General features: G+C 46.6%; 2 protein-coding genes across 2 annotated transcripts; one reads left to right on the forward strand and one right to left on the reverse strand.

Annotated features, from left to right (window-relative positions):
• Positions 1 to 133: 133 nt before the first annotated feature.
• On the reverse strand, positions 134 to 8,419 carry DENR (density regulated re-initiation and release factor). Its single transcript, XM_006272819.2, has 7 exons — positions 8,159 to 8,419; positions 6,844 to 6,863; positions 6,323 to 6,407; positions 5,497 to 5,580; positions 2,113 to 2,229; positions 952 to 1,091; positions 134 to 424 (listed from the first exon to the last, which is right to left on the reverse strand). Exons 1-7 carry the CDS (start codon positions 8,262 to 8,264, stop codon positions 380 to 382), a joined length of 597 nt encoding a protein of 198 aa, XP_006272881.1. The 5' UTR covers positions 8,265 to 8,419; the 3' UTR covers positions 134 to 379.
• A 2,995-nt stretch (positions 8,420 to 11,414) lies between these two features.
• Positions 11,415 to 17,828, forward strand: GPN3 (GPN-loop GTPase 3). The gene is made up of 8 exons (XM_014594808.3): positions 11,415 to 11,544; positions 12,621 to 12,729; positions 13,448 to 13,615; positions 13,727 to 13,851; positions 14,745 to 14,860; positions 15,515 to 15,611; positions 16,209 to 16,337; positions 17,402 to 17,828. The coding sequence occupies exons 1-8, from the start codon at positions 11,497 to 11,499 to the stop codon at positions 17,462 to 17,464; spliced, it is 855 nt and encodes a 284-aa protein (XP_014450294.1). The 5' UTR covers positions 11,415 to 11,496; the 3' UTR covers positions 17,465 to 17,828.
• The last annotated feature ends 3,594 nt before the right edge of the window (positions 17,829 to 21,422 follow it).

Raw genomic sequence — 21,422 nt, forward strand, 5'->3', positions numbered from 1 at the left:
ACGCCAGCCTGGCTTCACTTCCTCTTGGATCATCAGAAAGGAAGTGACGAGAGTCCCTGTGGGAATTCAGACCTCACGTTTCTTTAGAAGATGTTGCAGAAGATAAAAGACGGTTCTAGAAAGAGCAAGAGTCTTATCCAGCGAGGAACAGGAACTTTATTTAATTCTACTTCATGCAGAAGCATGAAAGAACCCCCAGTTTAACTTTGGCAAATTATCACAACAACAGAACAAAAAATATCAAGCAGTCTACACAGAATGGTGAAAACGCCAAGGGCAACAGGACCCCACAGCTTTACTGCAGAGTACCTGCATTTGGGAGCTTCGCTTTGGCTACGTCGCCTGTAACCACGTAATTAAATAAAGGTAGTCTTTCAAATCACTTCTTCACTTCTCCAAGGTCCTCAATGCTGTCATCATCCACCTAAGACAAAGGAAGCATTTTAAGCGGCAGGAAAACACATCATCTGCTTTCTACCCAAGTAACTGAAGATGAGCTCCTTTCCGGATAGGCAGCGTGTCATATATAGGGCATGACCTTATAGATCACTTAGGGGGAGACTGGCATTTAATGAGCAGAATGAAAGAAACCAGGGAGATGTTTAGGAGATCTATCCAGGTACTGGAGTGACCCTCATCCCTGCAGTTTCCAAAGGACTTTGTGTTACCAAATTATGAAGCGCTGGTGTTTTGGGGGGGTTTGGACGCTGGGGGAGATTCTTAGGTTTCATGCGTCTATGAAGGATTACAATGAACGTAGAAGTGGTCTCTCAGTCTCCACCGCGGGCTCTTACTTTGATATCAGACATTTCTGTGGCTAAGCGGGGATGGAAAACAATTTTCAGACTCATATATCAAAGTCATGGGCTGCAGCCTCACAGCTACAGAATGGAAGACTAGGATCTGGATTAAAAAAAAAAAGAAAAATGATAAACCAAGATCCTTGTTTACCTCAGCCCACTTCTCCTGTATTACATCAATAATGTCATCTGTAAAGTCTCCTTGAATGATGATTTCGTCCTCTCCTGTTACTGAGGCACCACAGGAGAATTTTTGAGCAAAAAACCGTTGTGCTTCCTTAAGATCGATTTCTGTTTACATAAGAAAGTTGGCAGAAATAAGAGTCAGCATCATACACGTTTCTTCTCGAGCTTAACCCCCAAAATATAAACCCTGCTTTAATTATGGAGGCAACAGGGGCAGCTCTGGAGTTAACCTGCATCACCACTTCTAGTCAAAGCAGAGCCACACTCCGTCACCCATATATAAGATCATTTATTCCCAAATTTGGCCTAGCTCTTCAAGAGACACCTATTTTAAATGCAACATTTCTTCAGGTGGCCTTGAGATGTTCCTGTTTTGGGGACATACCAGTTGTGTGTGGCAGCAAAGAATTCATTTCTAAGAAGTTTAGTTACCATGGAGTCACCTTCACTTAAACTGACCCCTCATAAACCAAGTTATTTAACAAGAAGGGAGCCACATTGAGTTTACTAAAGTGCATCAAGGAGAAGCTGAATCCTTGTTTCTATCAGCTTTTTAAAGACAATCACAAAGAAAATAAGGACTTTTAAAACAGACAAAGGTTATCTCAGGAAGAAAGAAACTGTTATACAGACTAAAGTTATACCAAGAGAAGGGAGAATATTTTAATTAAGGTTATTATTAACAACACCCTTTATTCTGCTAAGATTTTGTAATTGTACATTAGACCCTGTTTGCAAGCAGCTGCAGGCTATAAGGCTTGTTAGTTCCCTTTACACTAAGTCTTTTCTATAGCATACAAATGCTCATAGCACTTAGATCAAAGTCAACATAAAAGGTAACATGACAGGTCTAGGCAAATGTTGCTGTTCAGGCATCGTAGATAAAAGAGAATATTTGGCTTGCAGTTGATGTTTAAGGAGGGCTGCGATGAAGCAGAGACAAGAGGAGAACAAAAACAGCAGTACAGAAAGAGGTGGTACCAAGAGGGGAAGGAGAAAATGGCTTAGCTGTTACCCATCTCTTCCCTTACATCATTAACTCACAAAGCATGAAGAACCGAGTTAATCTAAGCAAACAGCAAAGCCAGCAGCGCTGGAAGTGTCCAGCTGGCAAAAATCAACTCACCAAAAGTTGCAAGGCCGCACACTCTCGTGACATATTTTTTCTTTGCTCTTGGAATTTTTGCTATTGTCACTTTCTGTGGAACAGTCTTCTTCTTCTGCTTTATCTGACCTCTGCCACCTTTGAGATCACACAGAGTTAGGTCAGTATCTACAGAATGCTCTATGTGCATTAAATACAATAGGCGTTTGAGATGCCATTTTTCTTCCCACATGGGAGCTGAAAGAATTTGCCTCCCTTCACTTGAATTTGTAAATCTACATTCACTGTGTATGTGTGCATAGTATGACACCCGATGGGCAACTCTTAACCCTGCAATATTATAAGAAACAGTAATATATACATGGCAACAAGGCTGTAGCTTTAATTTTTTATTTCTACTCAGAGCAGTGCAGTGGCTGAAATATATTAGAGTTGAGAAGTAATTTGTGGTGTTCCTAACAATGGGATTTGAGCAGACTTCTACCACCACTACTCAGTTTTTTAAATGCCGTGAATTACAGGCACATATAGTCACTTGGAACGTTACACGTTCCCACTCAATAGACCTGGTTAATGTTGGTCTTCCCTTAAGTAGTAGTTTAAATCAAAACACATCTCCATGGTAAGCTTTCTGTGGACTCTGCATCCCTAGGCTTTCCCTCTAACTTAACAGCGGGCAATTATTTTGGGCAGAGGGCCGCTTACTGAGTTTTGGCAAGCCATCAAAGGCTGCATGACAGGCAGCCCAGGGCAGATAAATATTGATTTTCTAAATTTTTTAGGGGCCCCATGGGCCTGGTGGGCTGTATCCACGCCCCGGGCCACATTTTGCCCACCCCTGCTCTAACAGATGTCTTGTTCCCCCTGTGCCAAGGCACCATAATAGCACTGGCTGCAAGCAGGTAATCCCGATAGCTGCTGGCCCATCTGCTCTGGTGAGAAAACTAGTGGAAAAAAACAAAGTTAACTACACCAATGTAAGCGTGCATTTGTCCAGGCATCAGGTCCATGTTTCTGTGCAGGATTCTAGTACCCGACGCCAATCCAAATTAGCGAGAGCATTGCATCTCTTCAAAACTGACCCCAGTTACCAGTCAGCTGAACTTTTACAGGCTTCTACAACTAATTTGCCGTTTGTTTTTAGGTCAGACCTGAGCCATCAGGCATTAACGGTGCTGAGTGATGCACACGATGTCCACGCCGCCCATCAGGACTCCTGGGGCCAGAGTACGATCTCACCCACCGCAGTGCGACTGCCCAACCACGAATGAGTTATTCTGCTTGACACCAGCATAATCAGGTTCAGTCAGACTCTCAAAGCCAAGGTAGCTACAGTCTTTGGAGTCCAGGAGTTCTCCCGCCCAGAGAAGGTGAGGCTTAGAAGAGGGTTTTTGTTATCAAAACCTGTGGGGCTTAGAGAGGGAGGGAGACTAACAGGTTTTACACCCAGCCCTGCTCTCTTCAGCAGTGACAAAAACCACCCTGGTTTGGAAGCGTCTCTGAAGCTTTTTCCCCTCAAAGGCTCACACATTAGCTCTTTTTTTCTTTAACTCTGATGGCCACCTACAAGTTTATCAGGGGTGACCACCAGTATCTGGGGGAACGTTTGTTCACCAGAGCGCCCCAAGGGATGACGAGGTCAAATGGTCACAAACTACTTCAAGGTCGTTTCAGGCTGGACATAAGGAAGAATTTCTTTACTGTCCGAGCCCCCAAGGTCTGGAACAGCCTGCCACCGGAGGTGGTTCAAGCGCCTTCATTGAACGCCTTCAAGATGAAACTGGATGCTTATCTTGCTGGGATCCTATGACCCCAGCTGACTTCCTGCCCTTGGGCAGGGGGCTGGACTCAATGATCTTCCGAGGTCCCTTCCAGCCCTAATGTCTATGAAATCTATGAAACTCCAAGCTCTCTGGGCCAGAGCTTGCCAACCACTTACATTGTGCTCAGCACTGCACAACAGAGGAGCAGCCGTCCTGACAGGGGTCCTCGGGATGTTACCATATAATAAGTGACTAATAACTAGCCAGGTGTCACGCATCGGGGGGGTTTCTTTTGCTTCTTCCTCTGTTTTTCTGGTTCTTTTTGGTCCCCCTAACTCCCAGTAACAATTCTTACTGCCCGACCCACCCAAGCTCAATTATCCTAATTCCTTGCAAAATTTCAAATTCTAGAAGAAAAGAACTAAGCATTTTAAAACACTCACACTGGAAAATAAGACTGGATTGCAATACGGCCCTATTGTTTGAATGCTCATTTAATACAGGGGGCAGAAGTACTCTAAAATCTGTGGATGAAAAGTCCAGCCTGCATAACGCAAAGGACTGTTTCACTCCACAAATCCTTCTAAAGAGGCAAACATGACTGGTTACCAAGGCATTAACAGCAGCAAGACAGAGAACTCAACAACACATCTGCAACCAGATTCAGCCTTAAAACTGAAGCTTACTGAGCGATTAGCGGTCATTTATGGAGAGCCATAGCCATAATGGGCACCTCACAAGCAAATATGTATTCATAACTATTCAGATCTGGGATGGAAAGAATGTTAATTATTTTGGGTAGACAATTCAGATAGATCAGTGTCTAAGTCACTTGCAAATTCAAGTGTGAAAGATGCCCCTGGGAGCCTGCTATTAGTATTGCCAAAAAAGGACACTGCAGTTAGTGGAAGTAATTCCATTACACGTCAACGAGTCAGGAAGCTAAACAATTCAATGTGCACATATGAATTGTGTGCTGGGATTTTTTTTCCTGCGTGGCACATAGGAGGAGGAAACCAATGCTGGCAGCGTTGCCAACTCCTGAAAGTAGACGTTTGCCCAGCAAGTCTCAAGAAGGCGGTAGCTGTTGCTAGGCAGACCTTCCACAGTAATCAAAAACTGGCACTAGACAGTTCCCCAAGTATTGTACATGGCAACGGATTTAGGATCCTTAATACATACACTTCATCACTAAGCATCCCATAAAGTTGCTGGGAACAAAACAGCTCAATTGACAACACTGGAGTTTAGCTGTACTCTCCACAAGAACTTTTCAGCTACTGCCACAGTCCAGCAGAAAGGGAATATTTCAGGACACATTCTTAAGATGCCAGTAGAGAAGGCAACATATTAAATAACAGTCTTCTCTGAATAAATGTCATAGCACTGGCCTGAATGGTCAGGAAAGCCAGCCTGAGTCTTTTGATATTGTCACTACCTTAATTTTGAGATGCTCAACACTGTGCAGACAATTCTTCTGCTATCCAGTTCCAGGGGTTCCAATCTGCTTTGTGCATCTCAGCCCCAGTGAGGTCTGAAAATGGCCAAAGGGTGGGAAGCTCCCAAAAAAATCATCCTTGGGTAGACAGAATTCCCCCGACCACATATAAAGCAATACCACAAGCAGCTACTTAGACCTTGCCTCTCTTTTGCTTTTTCTTCTCTTCTTCTTCTCCTGCTGTTCCTTGACCTTCTCCTACCCCAGGTTCTTGTCTAGGGGAATTTTCTTTATAAAAAAAGAAGAAAAAAAGAAAAAACCTAAGTTAATAGTGGACCAACACACACCTGAAATTCTGCAACCGCAAGAGGATTGTGTGTCTTGTAAGAAATGTTCATTCCTCTTCTACTAGTTCAGCATCCCCCTCTGTAGACACTGGGGCTATCTGATGCTTTAGATATAATGTGTAAATTATATTCTCAATGTTCAAGACACACCTCAGCTTCAGGATAAATTCACCAATCCAAAAGCCTCTTCATATAGCAGATACACAGAAGTTCACTATTGTCATTCCAAATGCGACCACTTCTTAAACACCCCTCTGTTTCTGTAATCCTGCCTGTTTAGACAGGTTGGATTTCCCATTTCCCACCTAAGGCCATTTAAAGTGGGTTAAATAACCCTTACTGGTTAAGGGATGTGACCTTAACTGAACAGATGATGAACAGCAATAGGAAAATTCTAACCCTTCCGGAGACCACATGAGAGAATGAAAGTACTCCCATCTGTTGCCAAACTACTATTTGTAAGGTATCCAAAAGGGGTTTTACAGTCTCCAAAAGAGAGGATCTGTATTTTAGACTAGACGTGATAGAAAGAGATAGGGCAGTGAGGAACGTGCAAGGTTACTGCAGCACAGTTATGCGAATCACAGGAAGGCAGTGAAATATTCAGGGCCAGCAGCAGGCTGTGCCACAGTCTAACAGGATTGTCATTACCCCACCTGGAAAACAAAGAAAGATGTTCTTACCTACTGTAAGCTTTGCAAACTCATCTGGGAAGTTCTTCTCTAACCACTGCCTACATTTAGCCACATCAGGCATGTATTCACAGTACTGGAAAGAAAGGGCACATGCACATGGTGAACTAGGAAACTACAGGACGCAGCACAAACACGCAGCAGTTCTGTTAGCGGGCAATTTAGCAGCAGGCTCACGGCATGATGCACAGGTAGCATTTTCTCTCACCGGACTGCATGTGGGGATGGGAAACAGAAACTAGCAACACGGGGCTTCTCCAACCCGTTTGGGATGGGGCTTTGTGCTACCTCACAGGAAGCCAGAGAGTTTCTTAGAGACCAAGAGGTCCATTTGCCAGCCAGCTTAGCTGCCTCTCTGCTAACCGATTAAACCTAAAGCAGCAACTAAATCTGTATGGTCTTCAACCAGATACCAGCTGTGGCATGGAAATCAAGAGGAAGTACGGTAGGCAAAGCAGCGCTGTCGGGACACCGAGGGGAAAACAAACTCAAACAACACTGAATGAACTCACCTCCGTTGGCAACGAGCAGACTGGGGAAGGAAGAGAGAGATTGTTAAATTGAAATGTCCTTGCTGCGTATTAAGAACAACCCCCTCATCCTTCTAGTTTGGACAGCTTCTCGCGCCATTACCATGACTTCTTACGCTCGAAGGCAGGGCAGAGAAGGACCTTTACGAGCTAAGATATATAGGCAGAGCATAAGCTTTTGCGAACTCAAGTTCACGTCACCAGGTGCTGTGCTACCTACCCCGTCTTCCGACTTGCGTCGGACTGAACACAACTACCTACCTCTCCCTTCTCACGTTACCCACACTGGGCTGCTAACGAAGCAGAGCACAGGCCTGCGGTACTGACCGTACCTCGGAAAAGGCAAGTTACCCAAGTTCACGCCCCTCTGAAGTTATCTGAATTACCATCTACTAAGTCACGTCCTGACGAGAATGAGACTCGTGTTGCAAGGTGTTCACCAAACCAGCATCAATTTTCACTGTCTTTTGCATTCAAGCGGTTACCTTTCCTTGTCGATGGAGCCCAGTAGTAGCAGCACAGGGTAAGAGGAGCAAAAAACCAGTGACAGCGATGATACAATCTGTGCTCTGCAACTCTTTCCCTATTTTGCTCTAATGAAAATGCATTTGCTCAATCTGACGGTCCTAAGTTCAGCCTTCAGAGAAACCGATGCGCACTGCAACACGGAGAGCGGCGCGCTGCAAGAAGGGACGGCGAGACCCGGGCAGGTGTTGCCCTCCTTAATTGCACGCTAATAAGGTTTTCAGGAACGAGCCTCGCTGTGTCGGTTTCCTCACGCGCAGGCGGCACCCAAGACTGCTACAACTTCGACGTCTGCGTAAGACTAAGTCGGGATCCGAGTCTTGGCAACCTCACTTCGGGGGGTCTCCTCCGAACGAATTCAGCAGCTCCAACCTCGCTCGTCTGGACTTAGCTTTATACGCACGGTATCCACCTTGAAACCTGGCGTGTCACGGGCCTAGCCAGAGCAAGTAACCCAGAAGTGTGAGCACGGGACTCCCCTTCAGGCGCAGAGTCGCGGCGATGTAACTCTGGACTGACCACCTCGCCTGGGCCTTGTCCCACGGGGGGCCTGGCCCCCTTGTCTGCCACAGGAGGCGCTGGTTATGACCACGCTCCCACCGTCACGACGTATGGAACTATGACCTCACTCCCACCGTCACGACGTATGGAACTATGACCTCACTCCCAGCCCCGTTTCCTCTCTGGCCCTGACGCCCACCCACGGCCCCGGCCCCAGGGGCAGCAGCCCACGTGGTGGGGTGCGGCCGAGCTGCCTCCCCCCCGGACTTGCCTCCGCAGTAAAGGACGCGCAGGGGGCAGTCGGCGTCCGCCCGGGCGCTGCTCCGCGGGTCCCCGCGGCCGTCGGGCATCGCGCACTCCGCCACGTCCGCCGCCATGGGCCCGGGAGCGAGAGCGGGTCAGGCAGGGAGCGGGGCGGCGGGTCCCAGGCCGGAGCCCGGCGCGCAGAGGCTGCTCACCCGCGCGGCCCCTCAGGCCGCAGTGAGACCGGACGAAGCGGCTGCCTGGACCCCGCCGCACCACATGCGACGTCCCGCGAGAGCAGCGGCCTCTCGCGAGAGCTCGGAGGGGGCCGGGTGACGTCAGCGAGAGGCTTGCTCGGGGAGGCGCTGAGGGCGCTTGGGTTAGGTTTGTTTTGAGCCTACGCGGCCGCCGTAAAAGAAAGGCTAAATGAAGCTAAGCAGGGTCGCGGAGGGTCCTCCCCTGGAGGGGAGACCTCAAGAAGGCCCGGGCACAGCTTGCAGTGAGTGCGGGCGGGGTGACCCTCAGGGCCCCTCGTGCTGCCTGTAGCCTGTCCACGTGCAGCTCCTCCCTGAGAAATGCCCCACAAGCAAACTCTGGCTGTGCCCATTTTACAGATGGAAACTGAGGCAGGGAATTCCATGCCACTGCTGAGACCCGGGGCATGTCCATCAAGTGAGGTCCAGCTCTGCAAGCGTGTGGGCCTGAGGACAAAGGCAGACAAGTGTCTTTGGCTCAACTGGTACCCGAAAACTTGCAAAGAAGAAGTTTTCCAATTATCTGAGTCGGTCTAATGAAAGAGATCGGATTGCCCCGAAGAGCCTCGTCTGCCCAGGTCCACAAAGCGCCTGCCCACGGGTTTCAGCAGTCCTTCGTGCTTGCACACGCGTCGTTCCTGAACAGCGACACTGCCAGAGGCAGCTGGGAAATGACTGAGGGTTTTTTTCTCCCCGTAAAAAAAAAAGTCATTAGAAAATTAAACGTTACATTTTTCTGTGAAATGTTTCAAGTCTCCATGAGACAGATGAAAAGGGAGGGTTTTTCTTTACATTTATCGTTTAGGTGAGAAGACATTTGTACAGGAAAAAAACTCTGGATTCAAATTTTGATCAGCTCCGTTAGCCGCGTGGTTTTCACCACGAGGTGGGACGCGACGCTGGATGCTCTCGCGTTCGTCGTATGACGCAGACCGCCTGTCGCTCGGTTCGCCTCCGAAAAGGGTGATTTGAGCCAGTGAGAGCAGTGGGGGAAAAGGCTTTAATGCACAACAGCAAAAGAGCTTCCCTTCTACCTCTGATCGAGTGCAACCCTCCCGTCGCACGCTTTACTTGTACGTTAGTGCAACTCCGGTGAGTTCAGTGGAAGACATCCTGATTTCCACCTGTGAAAGTGTACCAAGAATTGGGTCCAGTGACTCAGACCCTGAGGTGCTAACAGTTTTCATTCCAAAAAAAGCGCCGATCGCTTTGATGGGAATTTTGCCTAAGACCTAGGTAAAGATTTCAAGGTTTGGCCCCACATTTTACTGAATCCTAGAGAAATTTAACATTTCTCCCCTTGTTCCTTTCAAGGTCATTATCAGACCCTACACATAAACTATGACCACCTTTTACCAGACAATACTTCAGCAAAATTTAAGCTGCTCTGTCAAATTAAGTGGTTTAACATCTTTTAATGTGTATTGTGTATATGCCATATACAAGCCGTCACTCTTTGTGCCCGGTAACTTCAGCAAATATTTTTCTCTGAGATAAAAAGTCCTTTGTTTCTTCCTTTTGTGCGTGAACAGTCCATTTTGGAGCTTTGGTTTTAGGCATCTGTACAGCTCGATGTGTAGAAGGTGCTGATTTAACTGTTAAATGGATATTTTGCTGTTCGTTATCATTAACGTTGCCTCGATGATTGCTGTTGTTTGAGCCGTTTCTTGAGAAGACAGGTGACCTTCAATGCACGCAAGAAATCAGTATTACACGGAGTAACTTCCCAGAGAACAGGGGACGCAGAGTTCGCTGTGTAACTCCGCTGACTTCAGTTGAGTTACACCTGGAAGAGTGTGTCTCTTTGTGAGTATCACACCTACCTGTACCCTTCCCTGTGCTTGATGACGTCCCATAGTCAAGCAACGTCTTTTCATTAATGCTCTTGTATAACCAACGTGGCAGATTTTTGCAATGCTGCACAAATAGCGCTTGCGCCCTGTTGTGAGGTCTGGATGCTGAAACGGAGACGACGCGTGAGAAGACTCCAGAGATCCGTATCTTACGCTTCTCCCAGTATGATAAGTAGCATACACAAAATAGTTTTTACTTTTGGAAAGGTGTAAAGGTTTGATTTCATGAGAGGCTGCCCTATACCTTACAGTAAATAATAAGTATCTTTTGCAGGTATATATGGTCTCGCATCCAGTGATCTCAAAGCACCGTAGAACATGGATAACTGTTGCTAGCTGCATGTTCAGATCATTAAACTGAGAAATAATTGAGACGCAGTGTCCACTAACTGTAGGTATCCAGCCCAGGACACTTGGGTCTGACTTTGAAGAGATGCTGAGCACCAGCAGTTCCCATTGATTTCGCTCACAGCTGTGGGTGCTCAGTTCCTCTGAAAATCAAGCGTCCTGCACTGGGCACCCAACGCCAGTAGATGCTTTTTTCAATTTTAGGCTATGTGACTTGCCCAAAATATCATAGGAAGCCTGGCACGGTGCCTGTAACCGAAGAAAGCCGGTGAGGCCCTGTGACGCACCACCTGTAATGCTACGTCCTACTGTCAGTCTTCAAAACCAGGCTTAGCAGGCGGTGCCCATCATTCCCAAACAGCCCATTAAATCCCCCTGGCTAAACACTGGTTGGGACGCACTGTTTTTCATCACTGAGATTACACTGGACTCCCCTGATTTAATTCACGTGGGGCAACTTTTGGAGCTGTTCCTGTTTTCAGGCGGTTCGTATTCGAACAAAGCTTTCCCGGGCCCAATTCCCGAAGTGCGTGCTCGTGGGGAAACTTCTCAATGTAATACTTCAGTTCAGTTCCTACAAATGTTTTCTGGCGAGAGAGAGCGTGCAAATGTAGCCATCAGTTTTGCAGGAACAAAACCCAGTAGTGCAACAGGCGGCTCCATCTTTCTGCGCTCTAAACACACCAGCCCCGCTCCTGCTCCCCCGGAGGCGCGAGGACCAGGGCGCACGTGCTCCTCGCGTCTGCGCAGGCGCGGACCGCTGACACTCGGAAGCGCGCTCCGTGCGCCGGCCGTTCTGAGCCTCGCGGCGCCCCGTCGCCCGGGTCCTGCCTGCTACGGCAGAGCGGCGGGGTCATACTTGTGCTGTTCGTCTCGCCTCGCGAGCCCGCGGGAGCGGGGAGCCCGCAGCCATGCCCCGCTATGCCCAGCTGGTCATGGGCCCGGCGGGCAGCGGGAAGGTAGGTGGGGCCGGCCCCGCGGGGGGGGCGTTTGGGTGTGATGGGGGTGGGGGTGGGGTATTTGAGGTGAGGGGGGTCGGGGTGTCTGAGGATGGCAGGACTGTGGTTGGGGTGTCTGGGGGCAATGGGGGGATGGGGTTGGGGTGCATGGAGGAGCAGGGGGGTGCCTGGGGGGGTTGGGATTGGGGTACTTGGGGTGAGGGGAGGCGTGGGGGGGCTGGGGGCAGTGGGGGTGATGGGATTGGGGTACTTGAGGCGTGGGGGTGTGGGGTGTCTGGGGGCAATGGGGATGTGGGGTGCCTGGGGGTGACGGGGTTGGGATTAGGGTATTTGGGGTGAAGGGAGGCGGGGGTTGGGGTGTCTGGGGGCAATGGGGGTGTGGGGTGCCTGGGGGTGACAGGGTTGGGATTGGGGTATTTGGGGTGAAGGGAGGCGTGGGGGGTTGGGGTGTCAGTGGGCAATGGGGGTGTGGGGTGCCTGGGGGGTGACAGGGTTTGGATTGGGGTATTTGGGGTGAAGGGAGGCGTGGGGGGTTGGGGTGTCTGCGGGCAATGGGGGTGTGGGGTGCCTGGGGGTGACAGGGTTGGGATTGGGGTATTTGGGGTGAAGGGAGGCGTGGGGGGTTGGGGTGTCTGCGGGCAATGGGGGTGTGGGGTGCCTGGGGGTGACGGGGTTGGGACTGGGGTGCCTGGGGGAGGAAGCGTGGGGTGTCTGGGGTGGGGAATGGGGCAGTGAGGAAGGGGTGAGGGCCTCTGGCAGGCCTGCGCTGCCACGCGGGGGGCCGCGCCAGCGGTGAGCAGAGCAGAGCAAGGAGTCGGCTCTCGTCCAGAGAACCCCTTGAGTCAGGCTGGCGAGCTCCTTCCTTCTGCAGAGCCCGGAGGGCAGTGCAGGGGCAGCACCGGCCCCACTGCCCAGCAGCAGGAGCAGGGCATGGAGGGGAAGCAAGCACTGGTCACTGGTTGCTGCCAGGACACTAGACGTGGGGCCTGGGCATGGTCATCGCTGTCCTGTGCTTCGCCATCATGCTCTTGCCTCCTGTCTTGGGTGCCACAGCGGTTCATGACTTTCCCCCGCAGAGCACATACTGTTCGACCATGGTCCAGCACTGCGAAGCCTTGAACCGCTCCGTCCAAGTGGTTAATCTCGATCCTGCAGCAGAATACTTCAACTATCCCGTCATGGCAGGTGAGCTGTGCGGCACACATGTCTTTCCTCTGTTCTCAGCAGCACCAAAAACAATCAAGACTCACTGATTCCTTCTTCACTAGAACTGAGTTCTTGCACCTTTTAATGAGGCATAAGTCCCATTCAGTGCCCTGAATTTGCTTTATATAAGAACATAAGAATTACCATTTACTGGGTCAGACCGTAGGTCCATCCTGCCCAGTACGTGTGTCACGCAGTGGAGGGTGGATGCTGAAAGGGAGGGTGAATGCCTATTCTAGTTTGATATCGCCTTCCAGATTCTAAATCGGTTTTAATTTAAGTGTACTTTCTCAGGGGGGGTGTGCATGTACCTACTTAAGGATACAGAGGCATCATTTGCAAGACTAGCTTTCCTGATGAGCCTGCGCAGCAGTTAATGAGCTTCTTGGAAATAATTGGTTTTCTATGTTTTCCTGGTGTAGTCAGTGAGCTCCTGGTGGGGTTTTCCATGTGCTAGCACAGGGGAAAGCATTTGGGGAAAAAAAAGCGGTGTTTTAAAATCAGAAACATATGTAGGGTGACTGGGGGAGGAGGGGGTAGTTATAGTGTCCCAAACTACTTTTAACTCAGGTTTTTAAAAACAATGAGATCTGGAGTTCATTTTAAGAATTGCGTGTGTTGTAGTAACTTACCTTGGAATTTATGCATTTAGTGTAGTAAGCATACAGAAAGCCTTGATGCATAGCTCTTGTTCCAGATATCCGAGAGCTGATCGAAGTGGATGATGTTATGGAAGACGACTCTCTAAGGTTTGGTCCAAATGGAGGGTTAGTGTTTTGCATGGAATATTTTGCCAATAACTTTGACTGGCTGGAGGAATCCCTTGGACACGTAGAGGATGACTATATACTCTTTGACTGCCCAGGTAAGCTAACATTTTGCTTATGTGATACATAATTCGTGACATGTATTTTTGTCCTTGCTGTGCCTCTACATTAGAGTTACATTCCTGCATTTTAATGACTGTGTGTCCTAGGTCAGATTGAGCTCTATACTCACTTGCCAGTGATGAAACAGCTGGTGGAGCAGCTGCAGCAGTGGGAATTCCGTGTCTGTGGAGTTTTTCTTGTTGATTCCCAATTTATGGTGGAATCGTTTAAGGTATTGGCTTCAAATCTATAGTAAACATTGGGAAAAAAGCCCTACTATAATAATAAAAGACCATGAAATCTGAGGGAATGACTTGCCATGTTGCAAAGCAATCTGAAATCTCTTCAGTCAGAGAAAAACTGCGTGTTTCTGCTTTGTTAATGTCCTGTGCCTGGAATATTGTGTGTGGCCTCGGAGTTAGAGTGGGTGTCTGGGAACTGTTTTTCGGGGGGGGTGCTAGTCCCCCATCTCAAACTGACTTGCCATGTGGCCTTAAGTCAGTCACTTCCCTTCTGTAACCTGAAGAAAATTAGTGCTCAAAAAGTCCAGAGAGAGAGAGTTTTGTATGGAGAACTTCAGATGTATTAGGCTCCCATTAGAGGCTGATTCATGTGGATGGTCCTGGGAGATGCCTCCCTCTCCCAGTAAAGACACTCATCTTACTGGGCTCTGTGCCTGGATGCTGTTTCCCCTGCTGTGTTCCATATGATAGTTTATTGCCTGTCCACTAAAGTTTCCTGCATGTATGTATGTCGGCCTGGGTATGTAGGAAAAGATTAGAAAGGAAAGCAATTATGGGGAAGGAGGTTAAAATGCAATACTGAAAAAGGGAGGAAGGAAAATGGGTGTAGGAAGAATGAACGAAAAGAAGAAACAGCCCTTGTAGGATATTCTGAGGAGCAAATTGTAGTCGTTTTACATGTGGGACTTTGACATGCAGATGTCTTCATTCTGGCTAATAGATGCCTTCTATGTTTTAAGTCTGTTGGTTATTAGTTGCATGTGAGAACAAGATCCTCACCACAGTGCTTGCTTGATGCTTTTCGAACCCCTCAGTTATTGCTGCATGCTAAATTTGAGTTGGTCTGTCTCTAAATGAGGCATTCTTCATTTTTTCTTTTAAGTTTATCTCTGGTGTCCTGGCAGCCCTCAGTGCAATGATATCGTTGGAGATTCCACAAGTCAACATCATGACCAAAATGGATTTGCTAAGCAAGAAAGCTAAGAAAGAAATTGAAAAGTAAGTTCTGAGGATTTTGTCCTCTGTTTTGATGTCTTGGGACAATGTCTTCCCACCATTAAAATCCACCTTCCTGGGATGCTGTGGGGAGTAGGTATTTTAGATTGAACCTTGTATTTAAATGGCTGTGACACTGTAAAACAGTCTCACAACATTCTGAGATTTAACTTCTGGTATATACATGCATGTGTTGTTCTATAGAGAACTGCCTTGGCAAACAGTAAGATCATTCTGAATTGAGCTCCTCTAGTTCAAAGCAAAGCTAGAGGTCATTCTTCTGTGCTATTTTGATACGGCTGACAGTACAGTCCTTAGGTTTAAATGCCAATGATCGTTTTTAAGCTAAAATCACGAGAGAGAGATTTCTCTCCCAGTTCTCTACAAAACTTTTAAAATCATAATCTAAGCTATGAAAAAGGAGGAAATGGGAAAACAATCAGCAGTCTCTTCCCAGAAATCATAATCTAAACTAATTGTGTGTGTGTGAAAATCTTTTTTCTTTTTTTTTAAATAACGGTGGCAGGTAAGTTTTCTTGCTAAAATTAATGTCATTAACATTTCAAAACATAAACAGTGGTGGCAGTTTTTTGAAAGAACCTCAAATTATTTGGAGTCCTTGACAGATATTCTTGTTAATGTCGGTACTTGTTTCAGGTACTTGGATCCAGATATGTATCCTCTGATTGAAGATTCCACAAATATACTAAAAAGCAAAATGTTCAAGAAACTGACTACCGCCATATGTGGATTGGTAAGCGCAGGGGGCTCTCTTAGTCCTAACTGGGACAAATGGACTTCTTCAATAGTGAAGGGCTGAAAATTATAACCCATATTATACAACCCCTTGTCTCCCTGCAGATAATGTACAGTATTCAGAACGTCTGTCTTGGTCTTTCTCTAAAATGATGTATTAGCCCATCAGATGTATTAGTATTGCTGGGCTCTAGAGGATTCTCAAATTCTTGAATAAAAATAGCAAGTTGAATTTTCTTGCATGTTTCCATTCAGCCCCAGAGTTTCCATCCAGTATGTGGTAATCAATTCAACGTGAATGTGGTTGTGTCAGGGATCCTCATTTCTTAAACAGTTCTGAGAGGCAGTATGGTATTGTAGATGGAAAAGAGGGCTGGCAGCCCAGGAGCTCCTGAATTTTCACCTTGAATCTGCCACTGATTTGCTATGTGGCTTTGAATCTTGTTTCCATGCCCAGTAAGGTTGTTGCGTTAGCATCCCTACCTAAGAGAGGTGCGCATGGATCAAATAACATTTAGTTGTTCTTGACTGTTCTAAGGGAATAATCAATTCATCACATCCTCTACTAACCACACGTTTGAAATCCTTCCTCTAGATTGATGACTACAGCATGGTCCGATTCTTACCTTATGACCGCTCTGATGAGGAAAGCATAAATATAGTGCTGCAGCACATAGACTTTACTATTCAGTATGGGGAAGATCTAGAATTCAAAGAGCCAAAGGTAAAGGACATCTGTTTCTTAAGATCTGAAATTTAAAAACATGCCTTTTTATATGCATTTAAAAGGCATTGGTGTTATTTTAAAACCTGGCTCCTGATGGTGGCAAGAAGGGGTGAGGAAATAGAGGAAAAGTTGACCAGTATTTTTCAGCATTGAGTAGGGAAGAATGTAGTCACTTAACCGTAACGTTTGGTCTCTGGAACACTTGTGGATATAAATACGTTCTTTTTGACACCGTTCTGCAGATCTGAAAACTGCATTTTACTGGGCTTGAAAGTTCACAGAATAATGTTTAAGCCAGAAGAGGGAAGAGGCCATTAGGTTCATGTACTTTGATTCATAGATGTTTGGGTCAGAAGGGACCTCAGTAGATCATCATGTCCACCCCCCCCCAACCCCCATCCTGGACAGGAAAAAAAGAGCTCTGGGGTTAGGTGACCCCAGCCAGGTGCATGTCTAGCCTCCTCTTAAAGACCACCAAGGTAGGGGAGAGTACCACCTCCCTTGGAAGCCCAATCCAGATTCTGGCAACCATTACCGTAAAGAAGTTCTTCCTGAAGTCCGACCTAAATCTGCTCTCTGTCAGTCTGTGGCCATTGTTCCTGATTGCCTGCATGACTCTGGTCAAACAACCTTGCCCAATCATTTCTGCCACAAGTCCATCAAGTTCTGTCTGAGACGTTGAATAAGAAGAACCAGGTACGAAACACAGTAAGGCATGTGTCTTAGACTCAGCCCAAAGCCATATCTAGTTGCATTGTTATTCAGAACAAATACTTCCTACCACCTTATTCCGCTCAAAAGAAAAACCCATTTGCTCCGCACTCTTTGAATACATAGAATCCCTGAATTTAGATTTGGATCCATGGTAACTAGCACCAAGGTGTTTCTAGGCTGACTGTTGAAACCAAATTGCTTTTCAGTGCTCCTTATAATGTGGGGGTGTGGAACTGTGTTAGTGCATTCATTCCTACTGCAGGAAAAATGTCATGGAACAGAGGATTTACTGCAGCGACAGAAGGAAATGGAACTGAATGTTAACTTCTTTATTTCCTTTCTGGCAGGATTGTGAAGAAGTTAAATCTTCTCTTGTTGATGAATATTTTCAAGATCAAGTGGACGAGTAGAGAGAGTGCATTTGAAAAGAGGAGTTGAATCGCCTGGTTGTAAAATATAAGTTAAAAATATATCTCAGAATATATTTGTAAGACTATTTTTTAAATATATAAATATGTGGTGGAAAACTTTTGTAAATCTGCTGGAAATTAATCCTTTATCTTCCACATCATTACATCAATAAGTAGTTTTCATTTTTGCATGTACATATTTTGGCATAAATAACATTCTTACAGAATCTTGAATTGTTTGAAAAGTATAGTGGTTGTAAAGGAGCACTGTCAAAATAAAAAAACATAGACTTTTTTTAATAGCTTCTATCAAGCCAACTAATTACTTGTACCAAGGGATGAAAAAATATAATTGGTTTAACCATTTCTGCCTTTGGTTCAATGCTTGTATTTCGCTACATTTAGACAACTTAGAATGGAGTTGTCTCTCTCAGTCTTCAGCTTGTCGTAAATCAGTTGAGTGCTCTTGGGTTGCAGTTTAGGGAAGCATTTAATTCCCCAATAACATTTTTTTAATAAACATCATGAAAATATTGAAGCTAATAGGAGTCTGGTGATCAGTCTATCTTGCATGAATAGATGTAACTGTTGAAGTCAACATTGCTGTCCCTGGTTATACCAGGTGCCGGTTGGTCCATGGAATATTATTAATTCATCACCAGTTTTATTCTTTTAAACAATCTACATTTTAGATTTAGGCAACTTGACAGTGTTCCTCTATCTTCCAGATGTTCTGAAATTCCCTAGTTAATGGTAAGTTCTCTGCAAGAGAAATCTGGCTTAAAAAGTTGACTTGATATTTTAAATTTATGGAGCCGTTCCGAAAGTTGCAAGCAGTATTTCCTGCAGGAGACCGTAGCGTTCTGTAAAATATGTAGATGTGCAAAAAGATTTTTTTGGGATGTCCTAAATTTCATTCCTTGAATAATGATACTGTTGTGTACAATATATAGTTTGTACAGGAAAAATAGTGATAGCTGTTTCTCCTTTTAACTACCTGTTTTGTAAGACTACGGCTGTTCATGTTCAGATTTCAATTTTCTGCACATTTTAACACAGCTATAAGTCTTATCTGGTATGTTTTTAGGGATACTATTACGTTATTTAGGCTTCACACTTTTTACCTGGGGTGTAACATTAGAGCTTCAGATCACATCACTGATTGCTGGATCACAGTCAGGTTTCCCCCTGCTTTCAAACCCTTTGTCCAGCTGGGCCCCGTGCACTGTGTAGAGCCCAGCAGGTGAGAGACAGGGATGCTTGTTTGGAAAGACTTGCATAACTCATTTGTGGCTCTCCCACTTGTGAGTAATTCAGTCACCTCAGATTCATGTCGATCATCTTTTTTTGGGTGGGGACCAACCTTTGTGATACATCTGCCAAAAAGTGAGCTCTGCATCCTCCCTGGATGCCGCCCCAATCCCTTTCCCTTGTCTGACCTGTTGCTCTACTTTCTGCTCCCTGCCCCATCTGCCACTGTGTTCCCTGCTTCCTCCCTGATCTGTTGCGTGCCACAGACAGTGGCTCCCATGCCATTTGTGGTACATGCTGCAGGTTGGGCACCCCTGCTTTATATCATCTCGATGCATTGCACTTCACTAAGGGAGGTTGTAGGAAGAAGGCTAGAATTGCATGTTTGAATCTGTATATAATATGAGGCGCTAGATAAAATCAGCTCTGCCAGTGTCAGGTGCATTAGGGAGAGGAAGGAAAGAACTGGATAGGACAGTGGGTGTTCATAATGGCAGTTGTGCTGTGAAGCTTGGTGGACCAGGTTTTCACCCTTATTTTCAGACTTCGGGGGCATATCTTAACAGGGGATGAGGAATAGAGTAGCAGTTGGTGTTTGTTTAAAATCCATACAGGGGACCTTTATAAGTCACTTTTAAATTGCTTAATCCAGCCAGTGACCTATTCTATGTATATAGTGGTCCTTCTAACATGTTCCCTCATGCATTAAGGATCAGACTAATCCTTAGAGGACTATGGATCTCAATGCATATGCTACTTGAATAGGAGCTGCTGAATTTAGCTGTATGTAATGCTAACACTTTTGGGCAGCCTTTCCCTCACCCTCCAATAAGGTAATGCTTAAAGTAACTTTCCACTAACAGTTGAAATGATAGAGGGAAGAATCGGCATAAAACAATTTATTTGCCAAAAGGTAAACTGCGTTGTTCAAATAATTTAATCATCCCAGCTGCAGACGGTGTGCTTTGTAGACCGGAAGTCAGTAGCCAATAAGGTAAACTATAGCATATCATTCTCCCTATAAAAATTCTTAAGTTGTTGGTGTTTGTATTAACCTTGTGTAACAGATCCTCCAGAGCCTTTGCACAGAAATAAGATCTCAGGGCCTTATCCTAAAAAGATGTAAGTATGCAGCAGACTTTATCCCTGTGGCCTAGACTCAGTGACTGCTCAGGTTAAAAGTGACTTAAGAGTTTCATAGTGTGTAGAAATGGGCCGTGCATCTTTCCTGTATGCAGGTTCTGTATGCCCCGGCCACTGCGCCCATCAAGCCTCTCCAGCTTCTGTAGGATCATTCTTGGGTCGCCTCTTCCATACTGGTGACTACTGCACAATGTCGTGATGGATGGTGTTTCCACAAGCATGGAATATTAACATTAATGATTAAGTACATAGGAGCTGCAAACAACAGGTCAGACCATAGGTCTGTCTTGCCCAGTCTCCTGTGCTGCACGGGGGCAGAGAGTGGGTGCTGGAAGAGAGACTGAACTGGGTCTGAGCCAGGTTTTTTCCTCTGTTCCTCTCTTGCAATCTCCAGCACTGAAGACCCAGAAAGGTCTGCTTAGAGGCCATGCCCCTCACTGCCGTGCGCAACAGTGCCAGTGCCCCTTCCTTTGAAGCACGTGTCCAGTTCCTTCTTGAATTCAGCTAGACTATCACTTTCCACATCTGGTGGCCATGAGCGTACGCTTCAATTCCACGCTGTGTAAAAAAGAACATGTGTGTTTGTTTTAAACCGACTTCCACCTTGTTTCATGTTGTGACCCCCATGTCTTGTCAGGTGATGGAGTCTGAGAAATCCCTATTCACTTCCTCTTCTCCATGTGGTAGTTTGTAAACCCTTCTCCTGGCCCCCCTCAAGCCTCTTTCCTAAGTGGAGCAGGCCTGGCCTCAAAGGCAGCCCCTCCATTTCTGCTCATTATCCTTGTTGTCCTTCTCTAGTTCTTCCTAGGGTTGCCAACCCTGCAGGATTGCCCTGGAGTCTCCAGGAATTAGATACAAATCTCCAGGAGACAAACTGCTGAGAGTCAGCCAGGAGAGAAATGATAAGGCATTCATTCAAATAAACAGTAAATGTTGAATTTGAATTATACAGCAGTCCAATGGGTTTTTTAAAAATGTAATATAAATGTGCATTTGCCTTTCCAATATGAAGTCTATGCACTGTAAATGCAAGGACACGGGCATGTCCATGTTGGTGTGCTGATAACTTCCCAGGATGGATTCGGACACCGTTGCAACCCTTAGTTTCCTTTCTGGCAGGAACGTGAAGAAGTTAAATCTCCGCTCGTCGATGAATATTTTCTTCCCCCTCCTGTTGGAGGTGCGGGCACCAGAGCCGGGGCTGCCTTCAGGGCGGCAGCATGATGCTGTCTAGAAACACAAACTAAACCACGGTTTCTGCGTGGACACATCCCAGGCGCAGCACCCACGCCAGGCCAGAGCGCGCTCCTTCCCTTCCCGCCAGGCCAACAGCCCCTCTGCTTCCAGGTCTCACCCAGACTTTTTTTTTGAATGTAATTATTATTGAACTATATTCCTAGATGTGGAAGATGAGGGCTCTCTCTACATCAGGCTCGTCTCTCTGGCTGTGGAGAGCCGAGGACCCTGCTTGTCTTCTTTCTGTTCGACTGCCCCAAGCCTTCGCTGGTCTCCCCCACGCGCCGGCTCCCGCGCTCCTGGGCTGGCTCCGCCCACGGGGCGGGGC

This window comes from Alligator mississippiensis, chromosome 10 (assembly GCF_030867095.1).
Source record: "Alligator mississippiensis isolate rAllMis1 chromosome 10, rAllMis1, whole genome shotgun sequence".
Taxonomy (NCBI): Eukaryota; Metazoa; Chordata; order Crocodylia; family Alligatoridae; genus Alligator; species Alligator mississippiensis.

What these genes read in the sequence shown, in the direction of transcription:
- DENR (XM_006272819.2), bottom strand. Translation starts at nt 8,264, where the DNA reads ATGGCGGCGGACGTGGCGGAGTGCGCGATGCCCGACGGCCGCGGGGAC. An exon ending in TCTGCTCGTTGCCAACGGAG is followed by an intron (nt 6,408 to 6,843) that starts GTGAGTTCATTC and finishes CTTTCTTTCCAG; the next exon opens with TACTGTGAATACATGCCTGA. An exon ending in GTTTGCAAAGCTTACAGTAG is followed by an intron (nt 5,581 to 6,322) that starts GTAAGAACATCT and finishes TTTTTTATAAAG; the next exon opens with AAAATTCCCCTAGACAAGAA.
- GPN3 (XM_014594808.3), top strand. Translation starts at nt 11,497, where the DNA reads ATGCCCCGCTATGCCCAGCTGGTCATGGGCCCGGCGGGCAGCGGGAAG. An exon ending in CAACTATCCCGTCATGGCAG is followed by an intron (nt 12,730 to 13,447) that starts GTGAGCTGTGCG and finishes CTCTTGTTCCAG; the next exon opens with ATATCCGAGAGCTGATCGAA. An exon ending in CTACCGCCATATGTGGATTG is followed by an intron (nt 15,612 to 16,208) that starts GTAAGCGCAGGG and finishes TCCTTCCTCTAG; the next exon opens with ATTGATGACTACAGCATGGT.